Source organism: Ochlerotatus camptorhynchus, unplaced genomic scaffold (assembly GCF_037179485.1).
Source record: "Ochlerotatus camptorhynchus isolate MF236.1 unplaced genomic scaffold, CSIRO-AGI_Acam_v1.1 ptg000233l, whole genome shotgun sequence".
Taxonomy (NCBI): Eukaryota; Metazoa; Arthropoda; class Insecta; order Diptera; family Culicidae; genus Ochlerotatus; species Ochlerotatus camptorhynchus.
In genome coordinates, this window is record NW_027040723.1 from 174289 (window position 1) to 187030 (window position 12742).

The 12742-nt window shown below is 37.5% G+C and overlaps 1 protein-coding gene across 2 annotated transcripts in view; it reads right to left on the bottom strand.

The window, feature by feature from the left end:
- Positions 1-12742, bottom strand: part of LOC135704326 (cGMP-dependent 3',5'-cyclic phosphodiesterase-like) — a 171514-nt gene that overhangs the window by 131984 nt on the left and 26788 nt on the right. For both annotated transcript variants that reach the window (XM_065225760.1, XM_065225758.1), the window contains exon 3: positions 11091-11207. In XM_065225760.1, the coding sequence (XP_065081832.1) occupies positions 11091-11207 (117 nt within the window). The remainder of the gene's footprint in view (positions 1-11090; positions 11208-12742) is intronic.

Sequence of the window (12742 nt, forward strand, 5' to 3'; positions counted from 1 at the left end):
GTCTCATCGTCGCCCACTGGTCACCATAGCCGGTCGAACTCCAGACCTAGAACCGCACTACCATTCATACTGGCGACAACGCTCTGATGAGACAACGAAACCTTACCCCCAAACTCCTCCCCTGATCCTATCCTTCGACAATGTACCTCTCTAACCTCGAGTAAGCCGCGAGTATTCGGCCCAACTCCTACTAGACATAGAATTAAGTGAATTTTGTTACAAACAAAGAACAATGAACTATCGGCTCCGTAAAGCTAACGCGATTGAGCCTACCAAATAATCGAACTAGTTAATAAAAAAACGACCTAAATGGCAGCATAAATCCAAGTAAATTGAATAAAATTTAAACAACCTTATGGAAGAAAAGAAGGCGGAAAGTCTCAATAATAAAGATAAATCACTCAGCTCATAACCATTATCAATAATAAACACGCAATGTTTTTGGAGTTTCTGGAAGGTCTAAAGTATAGCAACCCATCGTTTTTTCAATCAAGTAAAAATGACCAAATTTGAATCAACCAAGATAATTAAAATTATTGATCGTCACACTGCATATGGTTACCAGCCAAATAGCTTTACATAGTAATTACCGAAAAACACTTTATGATGCGTAGCATTGTAATGAGTATAAAATGACTACGTATTATAGAATAAAGGGTTAAGGTTCATGTTTTGATAGCCCTGCGACATTCAAAGATGATTGAGTTTTTAGTTTGAGGCCAGCTTTAGCCAACGACTGCTTCAGAAAATAGTTATCCCAAATTGTAAATTCCATGGCGTGACATCACCCTAAGTAGGTCGGTCCAATTGAAGCCTGTCCACATCGATAAACTCTACCAGTATGCATTGAAGGCAATACCCCTTAACGTTGATGAACTTTTTTTTTGCTGTGTGCTAGCCAATTGAATTGCTGCCATCATTCAAACTCATGTAGGGGAAGTGGCTCTTATGTTGGACTGTAGATCCAAAAATTGGGCCCATCGATAAAACTCTCCTGTTTTTAAATGGATATATTTGGATACTAGTGAAAATTTGGTAAAAAATGTTATCCTTCGAAATGAAAATATGGGCTCAATATTAGAGACACTTAGGTCAACTTCAGAGCTATTAACCCTATATGTATTTTTTTATAATCTATCTACATATTCTGTGTAGATTCATCTGTAAATGCAAATTTACCGCAGTAATAATAGTGACCTTACATATTCCTGATTTGTGGTGTGTTTGATCAAAACCACGATAGACAAAACATCTGTTCGCATTACAATAGGCACTATTCAGTTATCTGATTCAATAGAACAAAATTGGATTTTACCAGTTTATATCGAACTCCAAAATCCTATTCCCCAACCTACAACAATTGGTGATGGCGAAAACGTGCAACCCCCATTTGCCGATAACAGTTACTCCCATTGACAGTTTAAATTGAGTTATCTCAACTTAACTCTTGTTCCCGGTCCACAATTATACATCATACCGTCCCGGCGAGTTAGATACTTTGTCGTACTGGGCATGTTCAACACCGCGTTTAACCGATGTTGCGTGTTTTATCGTCAAGTATCGCATCCCTGCACACAGTTTGCGTCGTAATGGAGGAGATAAAATCGAACAATGTTCAGTCATTATCACGCTTTCGCACTTGACCTAAACAGTTTTTGTCGTTTGTTCGGGGTAGGTACTCCCAACCACCAAACCCTGCAGACCGTGCGAATCCCGGTAGCACGGATGATTCGGTGCTTTATCAATGACGTGTAACTGCCTGTCTCCGCTTGAAACCTCTACGACTATGTTAAAGATAAATGACGAGGTTTCAAGCACTTTGTATTTCATTTCACCATCGACTCAGCTACCGCCGGCCGCACTCATACACCAACAAGTGTTGAGAGCTTTAAGTGCTCAAAATGGAGCTTCACATAATCTCGTTCGTTTCGCAACTCCATCTAAATTGCGCTTTCATCTGGGACATGTTTCCTGCCCCATGGTGTATTTGGAGAAGTGAAAAAACTGTCCTCTCGAAACGAATGAAATAACGACCGAGATTTTGTCTGTTTCCCTTTTTATCAGTTTTCTCAACTCTGGGACTACAAGGTCAGTCGAGGGAAGCATCATCGAGGTCTGATGGAGGCAATCGTAGATGAAATGGATGGATTCTCCATCCCTTCGTGGAAGCCGAAGGGAGTAATTAGCAGTTTGTCTTTCTGGTCAATCTAACCATTCCGCAAAGGCAAGCAAAATTAATGGGTAGATTCCATGGAATATTTGTTGCACGACGGCAAATATCTGATTTCATGGTCTAATTGAAAAAAAAATTAACTAGTTGCAGAGCTTTTGTTTATTTAGGTTACATTTACTATAGTCATGGTATCGGCATGGTATCTTTTGCGTTGACATCGGCAGATCTATGATGAAGATTAGTATAAGTATACGCGGCGAAGGTTTCCAATTATTTTACCCCCATCTATCACGTATGTTCCCATACTTATGACACGTCGATTGTAAGACAAAAGGTCGAAAGACAAAATGTCTAATGACAAACCGTCGAGTGACAAAAGGTCGAATTATGAGAAGGGGGACTAAACATCGAATGATGAGATGGCGGACAAAAGGCCGAATGGGCCAAAGGTTGAATGATGAGAACCCGAGCAGGAACGAATATCTCGATACCTTAAATTGGTATGGATGAGCCTGACATGAGAGGTAAATAACCCAAAAATAATACCAAAAAAATGTTCACCCAATACCATTCCAATAACAAATTATGATAATGCAATCCCAAAACAATACCACACAGGTATTTTGCTTGCAATTTTTTTTATGTTTTACCTCTTATGTCATGCTGGTCAATACCAAATTTTGGTATAAGGTCAGAATTAGGTATTCATTAGTAATTTTCTCCTGCTCGGCAAGGGGGACAAAACGTCAAATGATTCAAAGAGGGACAAAATATCGAACGACAAAATAAAAAGTTCGAATGGCAAAATTAATGCCCAGTGCCATCAACCATAGCCTTAACCTTAACGCCAGTCTAAAGCGCAGCCCAACGTGACGTGACCTCTGGATCTCAGCAAGGATATCTAGCCCAATTGTATTCATCATTATGAATTTTAGCCCAGAACTAATGAGTAATAAACGAAATGCATCTCGAAACATGTTAATCGATCAAAGACACAGCCATTTAAAAAATCAAGTTTAGAAAGGTTGGGCAGGCCTGGTCTAAAAGATTCCATGCATAGCATATGTGATTGTTTTAATCGTGGGGGGCTATATAATGGTCAACCAATACATTTGGCAGAAAATATTGGGTGTTGCTGAGAAAAAACACCTGTTGTTTAGTGGTTTTTCCAACACATCCAAATTTGCAAAACAAACATCGCATTATACCCTTGACCACACCCTTACAATCGTAGGGGATAGGAAGGAAAATTAGTCCAACATCTACTTAAAGTGTTTCGCTGTGAGATCCTTATTCTCGTAACCACTTCGAAAATTTGAGAGCACAAATGTCAGCTTCTACGATACGTACCACAGTGAAACTGTTACTCCGCGTTTGCTGTACTGCAGTATACATGAAGTAGCAATTTCAGGTGAAATGGGGCATTAATTTACGAGATATGTGTAATTGAAAATTCGAAGTGGAAGTACATGTATAGACTACGTGGTGGCCATTTGTAGACTCTACAAGGAATCGCCTTAAGAAGGTGTAGGTAACCCATAGAGTTTTCCGAGCGTGATCTCTCGAACACTACACTATACACACTTAAACAGACACACTGAGTTCTGTTAAAAAAAATTACCGTCTTAGATAGGTAATGCTAAAAATTACAGATGTTTCGGTATTTTCTCGCTTTATTGCTGACAATTGTAAATTAAATGACCGAATTTCGGTAATTTCATTTTAATTTAACAAAAACGGTAAACATTTTAACCGACAGGTCGGTAAATCAGCTTCATCACTAACTTCGTTGAAATATTTTACTGAAGTTTCGGTAAACAAAGCGTTCAATTACTGAGTCCGGTAACGGTCTCGGTAAACGTCAAATCCACCATATTGTGATTTTCGATCGACTTTGAAAACGTTCGTGTTTGTGAAAAATAAAAAGGTAAACTATGGAGGTCGTCAAGATATTTTCCGTAAGTAATTAATTTTGGTAAATAAATACCAAAAACAGATCGCCGATGTTGTTGCTTGTTTTTTCTGTCGGTCCAATTCCATTCCCGTTTGCGACGATCTAAAAACAGCATTTGGAATCTTCATCCAACGCTTCCCTGTTTTCAGTGTAGCGCCGAGTTCTTCTGACAAAAAACTTGTTTTTGTTCATGGGTATAGCAATTTGCAACACTAACACATTGATCACGACTGCAGCCAATTTTTTGCATGCGTTGCAGTGACCGCCACCTTGAAACGATATTAAAGCAAATAACAGTTGAGTCGGTTATCTTTTTAAAAAATTACAGATCTCTCGGTAATTTTCAATTTACATATTGTCCTCAAAATTACAGTTCTCCTGTAAAGTCGACTTCAAATCAAGCAATGCACATCGGTAAACGTTACCGATCGTTCGGTAAATTTGACAGCTAGTTTTGCTGATCCAGTTTACAGATGTTTCGGTAATGTTCTCGATTACCGACCGTACAGCTGTTAAGAATTCGGTAAATTAATTACCGTAGCCGGTGATTTTTTCTAAGTGTGTAATATCATTTTACACACACTAACGTATATGTCATGGTACACGGTAAGAATCAAATATCCATTTATGTGTCAAATTTAGCGCATGCTCAAATAAAGTGGCACTACTCACTAATAAGTTATTTATTACATCCAATAATAAATAACTGAAAGCAGCTACTCATTATTTGTCAAAATGATTTACTCATTAATGAGTAGAGTCACTTTTATTGAAAATGAGCGAAATTTTATTTATTTATTTATCTATTCGTCAATCAAAATCGTAGACTACATAATAACTTTTTTTTTTCTTTATTAACGAGACTTTCAGCCTTATGCTGGTTCATCTCTACTACATAATAACATTATACCTTATAATCTATGGTTTCTTAATGCTCGGAAATATTTTTTTTTTTTTTCAAATTTAGCGGAGGCATATTTAGGTCTATCATTTCACAGTGTAGATTATAAACAGATATCATCTGACTTATAGGTCGATATTTCGCGTAGTTAGTGCAGTGGCGATCTACCGCGAACAAATGTCGATTACGCAATTGACGAGAAGGTACATAAAAATTAAATCACAGAAGATACCATAGCATAATCCCGACGCTCTTTTAATTCCTGAATGTCGATTAACAAGCAACGCGCTTCAAAAGATGGCAGAAGAAAAAACTGTAACTGCTAACTAACTAATAAAAACTGCTTTTGGATTAACTCGATTCGTTCCTCATGCCTTTTTTATAAAGTGACCAAACATCACTGCAATATTCTAATATTGGTCTCACATAGGCAACATAAATTGTTGTAGTTGTGTAATGAACTTTAAAGTGCAAACCAAAACGCTTTATAAAATTAAGCATATTGCCTGCTCTATGAACTATTGTGTTATAATGATCCACAAAAGTTAATTTAGAATCTAGAATAACTCCTAAATCTCTTATTTTATCACATCTTGGAACAATTTGATTACCTAATGAAATATGAATATCTGGTTTGATTAGCTTTCTACTGTACGTAATAATATTACATTTTTTAACATTTAGTTCCAACAAAACTTTTACAATACCACTTATAAAAAAAATTAACTTCATTCTGAAACGTATTCATATCATAATCATTTCTTATCTCTAAAAATAGTTTCATGTCATCAGCATAAATAAGCATTCTAAGATTTTTCAAAATAAAAGAGATATCGTTGACGTTCAAAATGAAAAGAAGAGGTCTCAAGTGCGAGCCCTGGGGAACTCCTGACATTTACCTATAAATGGGTATTTTATTTTTACCGTACATGCGAACCACTGTGACGTCATTTTCGATGTACCACTGCACAGTGGGCAAAAATTGACAAAACCACGACTAAATTGAATATCTCGGCTGCCAAACAGTTTCAACATGTTATACATATTCTCAATGGAAAAACTCTGTTGAATCCATTGGTGGTGGTCTCATTGGTCGGAGACTTTTGCGTACCGAGATATAGGGCCATGATCAACCCGAAATCCCGGTAAAGTAGGAAATGCCACTATCTATCGTCATAATTTTACACTTTACTTAACGTATATTACTGGAAATTGATAGTACTAAGTATATACGGTGCAAAGACACCATATACGCCCTCAGGGAAACTCTACTGGCCTAAAGGAGGATCCGGAACGACCAATAAAGTGGCCACATTCTAAAAAATGTCCTAGTGCCTTGTGATTTGTTCTATGTTGTTCAGAATCAAGAGATCAAAGCGTATTTAATATGGAAACTATATTTTGGGGTACAGTGCCCCTTTTCTGGTTCTCCGGATAATCTGGATTGACCGATAAAGTGGCCACATTATAAAAATTGTCCGCAGAACCTTGCGGTTAGTTCTATATTTTCAGAATCAAGAGATCAAAGCGTATTTAACTTGGAATACATATTTTGGAATATAGTGACCATTTCCTGTTTCTCCGGATAATCTGGATTAACCGACTTCACCCCAAAATTTCAATTCTATATTAAATTCGCTTTGATCTCATGATTCTGAACAAACATAGAAAAAATCACAAGGTTCTAGGATCATTTTTATAATGTGGTCACTTTATCGATCAATCCAGATTATCCGGGGAAACAGGATATGGCCACTATATTCCAAAATATTTTTTTCAAGTTAAATACGCTTTGAACTCGTGATTTTGAACAATATGGATAAACCGCAAAGGATCTAGGACCAGTTTTTATAATGTGGCCACTTTATCGGTCAATCTAGATTATCCGGAGAACCAGGATATGGCCCCTTTTCTCCAAAAATAAAATTCTTTATTAAATTCGCTTTGATCTCATGATTCTGAACAAACATAGAAAAGGTTCTAGGACAATTTTTATAATGTGTCCACTTTAACGGTCGTTACGAATCCTCGAATACGAATAGGTCAGTAGAGTTTCCCTGAGGGCGTATATGGTGTCTTGACATCATATATACTTAATACTATAAATTTCCAGTAATATACGTAAAGGAAAGTATAAAATTATGTCGGTAGATAGTGGCATTTCCTACTTTACAGGGAAGTCGGGTTGATCCCGGCTCTCTATCTCGGTACGCAAAAGTCTCCGGCCACCACCAATCGATTCAGCAGAGTTTTTCCTTTGAGAATTTGTATAACATGTTAACTGAAACCGCTTGGCACACAGCAAAAAAATAATTTTGATATCACGTCAAAATGGATGCACTACAATCATGTCGAAAATATGGTGTAATATTACTTGCTAAAAAGGACAAAATTATCATTAATACAATGCATGAACTGACATTACGCTGCTTTTACTGCATTTGTTTATTTATGTGGTCATAAAAATTACATGAAATTTTCGACATGATTGTAGTGCATCCACTTTGATGTGATATCAAAATTATTTTTTTGCTGTGCAGCCGAGATATTCAATTTAGTCGCGGTTTTGTCAATTTTTGCCCACTGTGCACTGTTTGGTGGTATTTGAGTAGTTGCAGCTTGCCAGAATAGGCAATCCACCTCATGCTGCTCCAAAAAAGCCAGTAGTTTCTTCCGTAGGCACTCGTCCTGGTAAATATGCTGGTTCATGGTCCCAGAATTAACGAAAGTTTTGCAGACAAGGAACTTTTTGAAGAATTTCGACTTCTTTTTATTTAACATAAGGTATAAAATTCTTGCCCAGGAATTTGATCGAAAACTGCCAGAAGCGAATAGACCGGGATTTTCGCTTCGAGCGTGCAAGATCAAATGGCGACCTGCTTGCTCTGGTGAAGCCATGATGTAAGCAAATGAATTTATCCTGACAACCAATGCCTACTGTGATTCTATACACTCTTAGCTTGATTCAGTGAAAATCTAGGACAAAAGAGAAAGATCTCACCAACATAATCTGCCTGTCTTTCCATGTTTTCGAAGCTGTTTCACGCAACATCCTCGCCATTACTCTCCAGCACGCGTTTTCTGTTTTGCACCACTCAGAATAATCGAACTTTTTTCCTTTGGTTTATTCTTCCGTGCTGAGCACCAATGCTTCCGAAGGAAGGCGTGATGAGATATGTTATGCCTCAGAACATCCCGGCGGCACCGACTGGGATTGAACCCAGGCCTGCTGGGGTGAGAGGCAATCACGCTTACCACTACACCACTGGCGCCGCTCTTATAATAATCGAACTTCTTTTCCACTCAAATCTAGCAATATTTTCAGCGTAATTTCTACAGCATGTTGCCAACTGCGAAGCATTTAATTACTTTTACTTTTCAGCAACACCTTGCACGTCTTGATCCGTTCTCGGCGACTAACTAGCCCGTGGCTAAAAATCTCTTTATAAAAGCTTTAAAACAAAAGACTTCATCCGAAAAAAAAAATCTCGAAGCGCTAAGAACACTGCCTCTCAGACCTCAGACTGCACTTTTTAGTTGCATGTTTACAAAGCATTAGAACTTTCTGTTTATCAACTGTGAGAGGTTAGTGGTAAGCGTGCTTCTTACCCCAAAAGGCCTGGTTTAAATCCCAGTCGACGCCGCCGGGATTTTCTAAGGCGTAAAATCTCTGATCACGCCTAAGTAAAGCCGTTGGTCCCCGGTCCATGATTTGATGGGTCGATAGGCAGCGTTCTGGTGTGGAAGCGCCTTCATGGCGTCGGTAGCAGTGGAAGTCAGTACGGAAAACAAGATCGACGAAAATCAAATCAAGGAAAAAAAACTGGGAGAGGGTCATTTGTTTTCATAAAAAAAACACTCCTACGAAGGATCATAGTGTTGGTGTCATCCCGAATCGATCCGGGACGATGGTATTGGTGCCGACTAGTCGCCAATGATGGTCGAGCAAAAAGGATATCTCAACAGGATAACGACAGTAAAGATGCCATCCAAGTGAAATGTCTCTCCGGAAGGGTTCAATCATGATTTTCGTCCCGGATCGGGCACTTTCCCGGCGAATTTAAACGCACCATAAGTAGCACTTCACTTTCGCACAGGTTCCGATGGATTCGATTCCATTTGATCGGGAATTTTCACGGTCGGACCGTCCGCAAACACTCGCCATTTTACTACTCCGCCACTCTTTTTCCTCAATGGCAGTCTTATACCCCGTACAGACTATGGCTTATATCATGTAATATAGGATGTCTTGCAATGAGCACTCATATATCTAGTATTCACTGGAAATCCTACGTATGAGTGCTCATTGCAATACAGCCTATATTACATGATATAAGCCATAGTCTGTACGGGGTATAAATGTTTCCAAGTCCTAAAGTTTTCATTTTTACCAAGAAAAGTATGACTTTAATGTTTTTTAGAAACTGCAAAACCTTGAAAAAAATAAGTTGAAGATGTTGTTATGTTTTTAATATCCCCCAGACAGAGGTGTTGAAACATTCTCAAAGTTACATGTTCTAAGAAATACTAAGTTTAATCATTCACTTTGCAAAATTTGTCCTAATGACTTTTAGCCTAATGCTTCATTCGGTCTAATGACACTACACCTTTGAAATGTTGTTTTCGGTCTCAGTAAGGGAAGCTAGAAGATTTTAATTTTATTTGTTTTGAGTTTTAAAATACTCAAGATCTGACAAGCAATTTTTAAAATGAAATATAATCGTTAAAATTCAATTGGAATTTGTAGCCAATCTTTCTAAACATAGGTAGATATTTTAATGCAACTTAGAGTCACACCCCATATTTTCAGTGAAAACTTTTGTCTGAAGATTGATTGGAGTATACACCTGGGTGCAGTACTGAGCAAACGTGGAGTATGGCTCGAGATACGCGATGTTTTTATTGGCACGGATACACAAATCCGGTGAATCGGAGTTAGAATGTTAGCAAAATTACTAGAGGTAATAAATGAACTTTGAAGCAGACAATAGTTTTTCCCGTTTTTAATTTACACACTAATCCAGTCAATAAGGTTTGTCTGAGTTTTTCAATTGCAGAACTGTTCGGTGAAAGCTTAAAAATTTAAGGAAAATTCAAAGAAATTTATTCCGAACTTGTACAGCCATAGTTCTGTTAACTAACTATTAATTTGATGATTTTATTGATTCCTTACGGATAACGGTCATTTGAATTTTTACCGACATTTTCAGCAATTCAAAAACCCAGTAAAAAATACTGACTACTGAAAAAAAAACCTATGTGTGAATCTCACTAAAAAGATAGCAAACAGTTGCTTCAGCACAATCATCTCTAATGGTACTAGTTGCTTTGTTTACGTATCACTCACAAGGTCAAGTGTGACGCAATAATGATTTCTGGGAATCTTTTTCACGTGACACTAACCCAAATTTAGGAATTAATAGAATCATTTATGCCTACCTGGTTGCCCGAAGAAGATGACGAAATCCATCAGCAAGAAAGGAAAACCCTCGCCATAAACGGCGAATGGGAACGACGGAAATAATCTTCGAATCACCAAAGATGAGCACTCCCGAAAGTTTTCTCATTCTGGCATGCGATAATTCATGATAAAGAAACGGAGGACAAAGGAAAATCTCAGTCTTGCTTAGCGTAACGGTGGTGACGTGAGGGCCAGCGTTCAGAAAGTCACTGCGATTGTCCCACCGAATCCCACAACAAAACAAACGTTTTTGCCGTATTCTGCACCGACAAATTGTTACACCATCAATCAAAATCACAGATTTGCTACCCATGGAAAGGAAACGACACGACGGAAGAGAGTAAAAGCACTGTATGAATGCCGTGAAACGACAACTTTTCTTTTTGCAGCAAATTTGAACCTGTTATACATATGTATTCTAGGCACGTCGCCTGAACGGAATGAATCAGTTTGGTAAAGTGTCGTCAGGCAAAAAATAATTACTTGAATGTTGCAGTACGTAATACATGGAATGATTGATAAGAACAAGAAAACTCAAGCGACCGCACTGAACCCTGAACGTTTAATCTAAAACTAATTCATAAATGGGTAAATTACTTACCGAAAAACGGATTTCCTTATCTAGGACGTTATCGTTGATGACCTGTATGAGACCTTCCTCGCTGGAGGGAAGAATCGGTACCAGAAACACGTATGGTGATTTGGTGAGTTCTTTCAGCTGTAAATGAAAAATGGAATGGATTGAAAAATAGAGGTCATTATAGAAGATAACAGCATGTGGTTTTCATTCAAACTAAATGTATATCTTTGATGATGAATATATTTTTAGATGCTTATTATACTGTTAATTAACTGTTAAAGCAAAGTGCACCAGTTATGGTATTATTTCATTTAAGCAATAGATGTACACGCAATGCAAATCGCATGTATGTATATCAAATGGAAGTGTATATATCTTACAGCCTGTGTATATGTTTCTTGCGAGAAATGTAGTTGCACTTCTTACAGGGAACTATAGCGTACAAGCAAGTTTTTTCCAGAATTTACATTTCCATACAAAATCCTCACATATTGTATACTTATGACTTATAATAAGCAAATCCATATTGCAATCACAAGACTAACATACCATTAGGCTGTGAATCGTTGTTATCATTCTTTGTAATGTTATAGAAAATTAAAGTTTTTTTTTATTTGGAGAAAACATATTTAAAAATTCAATAAATAAAGGCTACCATAGGAGAAGTTGATAGATCAGAAAGAACCTTAAAAACTATACAGTACATGACATAATCTTCATGCAGACAAGTTGATTCCGATTCCCCACTTGTCCAATTTCTTTTCTATAAGCTCATGAAGGGTAGGATATATAAAGCTTATATAACTTTGCAAGATAGCATAATAGTAACTGACAGTCGACGACAAAAACGTTTGTTTTTACCGGTCTTATTATTGCCTTGAACATTGTACGCTGAACAAATGAAACACAAAAATGTATGCTCCAAACCAAAACTTGAGTGAGCAACCATGAAAGACCTTGCATAACGCTGGAATACGAATTTTGACTTCTATAACATAGCAGCTTGTTTTAACATTTTCGTATGTTTTCCTAGGGAAAAGTTGGATTCTCTTCCATTTTAGTTTCATTGTCAGCTTTTGAAACTTTTAGTTTGGCGACCTTCCTTAGCTCAGTCAGTATACTGGAGGTGGCCGGGTTCGATTCCTGATCAGGGTCGGGTTGAAAAAAATCTCGACTACCCTTGGCATAGAGTATGGTTGTACCTACCACACAGTTATACTAATACAAAAATACTACAGGCTTAGAAAGCTCTCAATTAGCAACTATGGAAGTGCATCTAGAACACTAAAATGAGGGCCTCCTGCTGGCCATACATACCGCACAAGATTTTTAAAATGTGATACGCGAAATCCGCGATTTCTCAAAACAAATCCACGACTTCAAATACTAATCCGCGAGAAATAAAAAAAAACTGCTTAAAAATACCATTTGTATTACTGCTACATGGTATTTGGTATATATACTACGTTTTCAGAAGAGGACCGTGATCGTGAATATTTTGAATCATATCCAGAATTTTCAAGTGACATCAGCGTAAGTCAAATCAAGGTTCATGATATCTTAAACAATTTAGATGCATCTAAAGGTCCTGGCCCTGACGGTGTTCCGCCAGTTTTTATGAAAACTTTAGCAATTGAACTTACTGCTCCATTATTTTGGATTTTCAATATGTC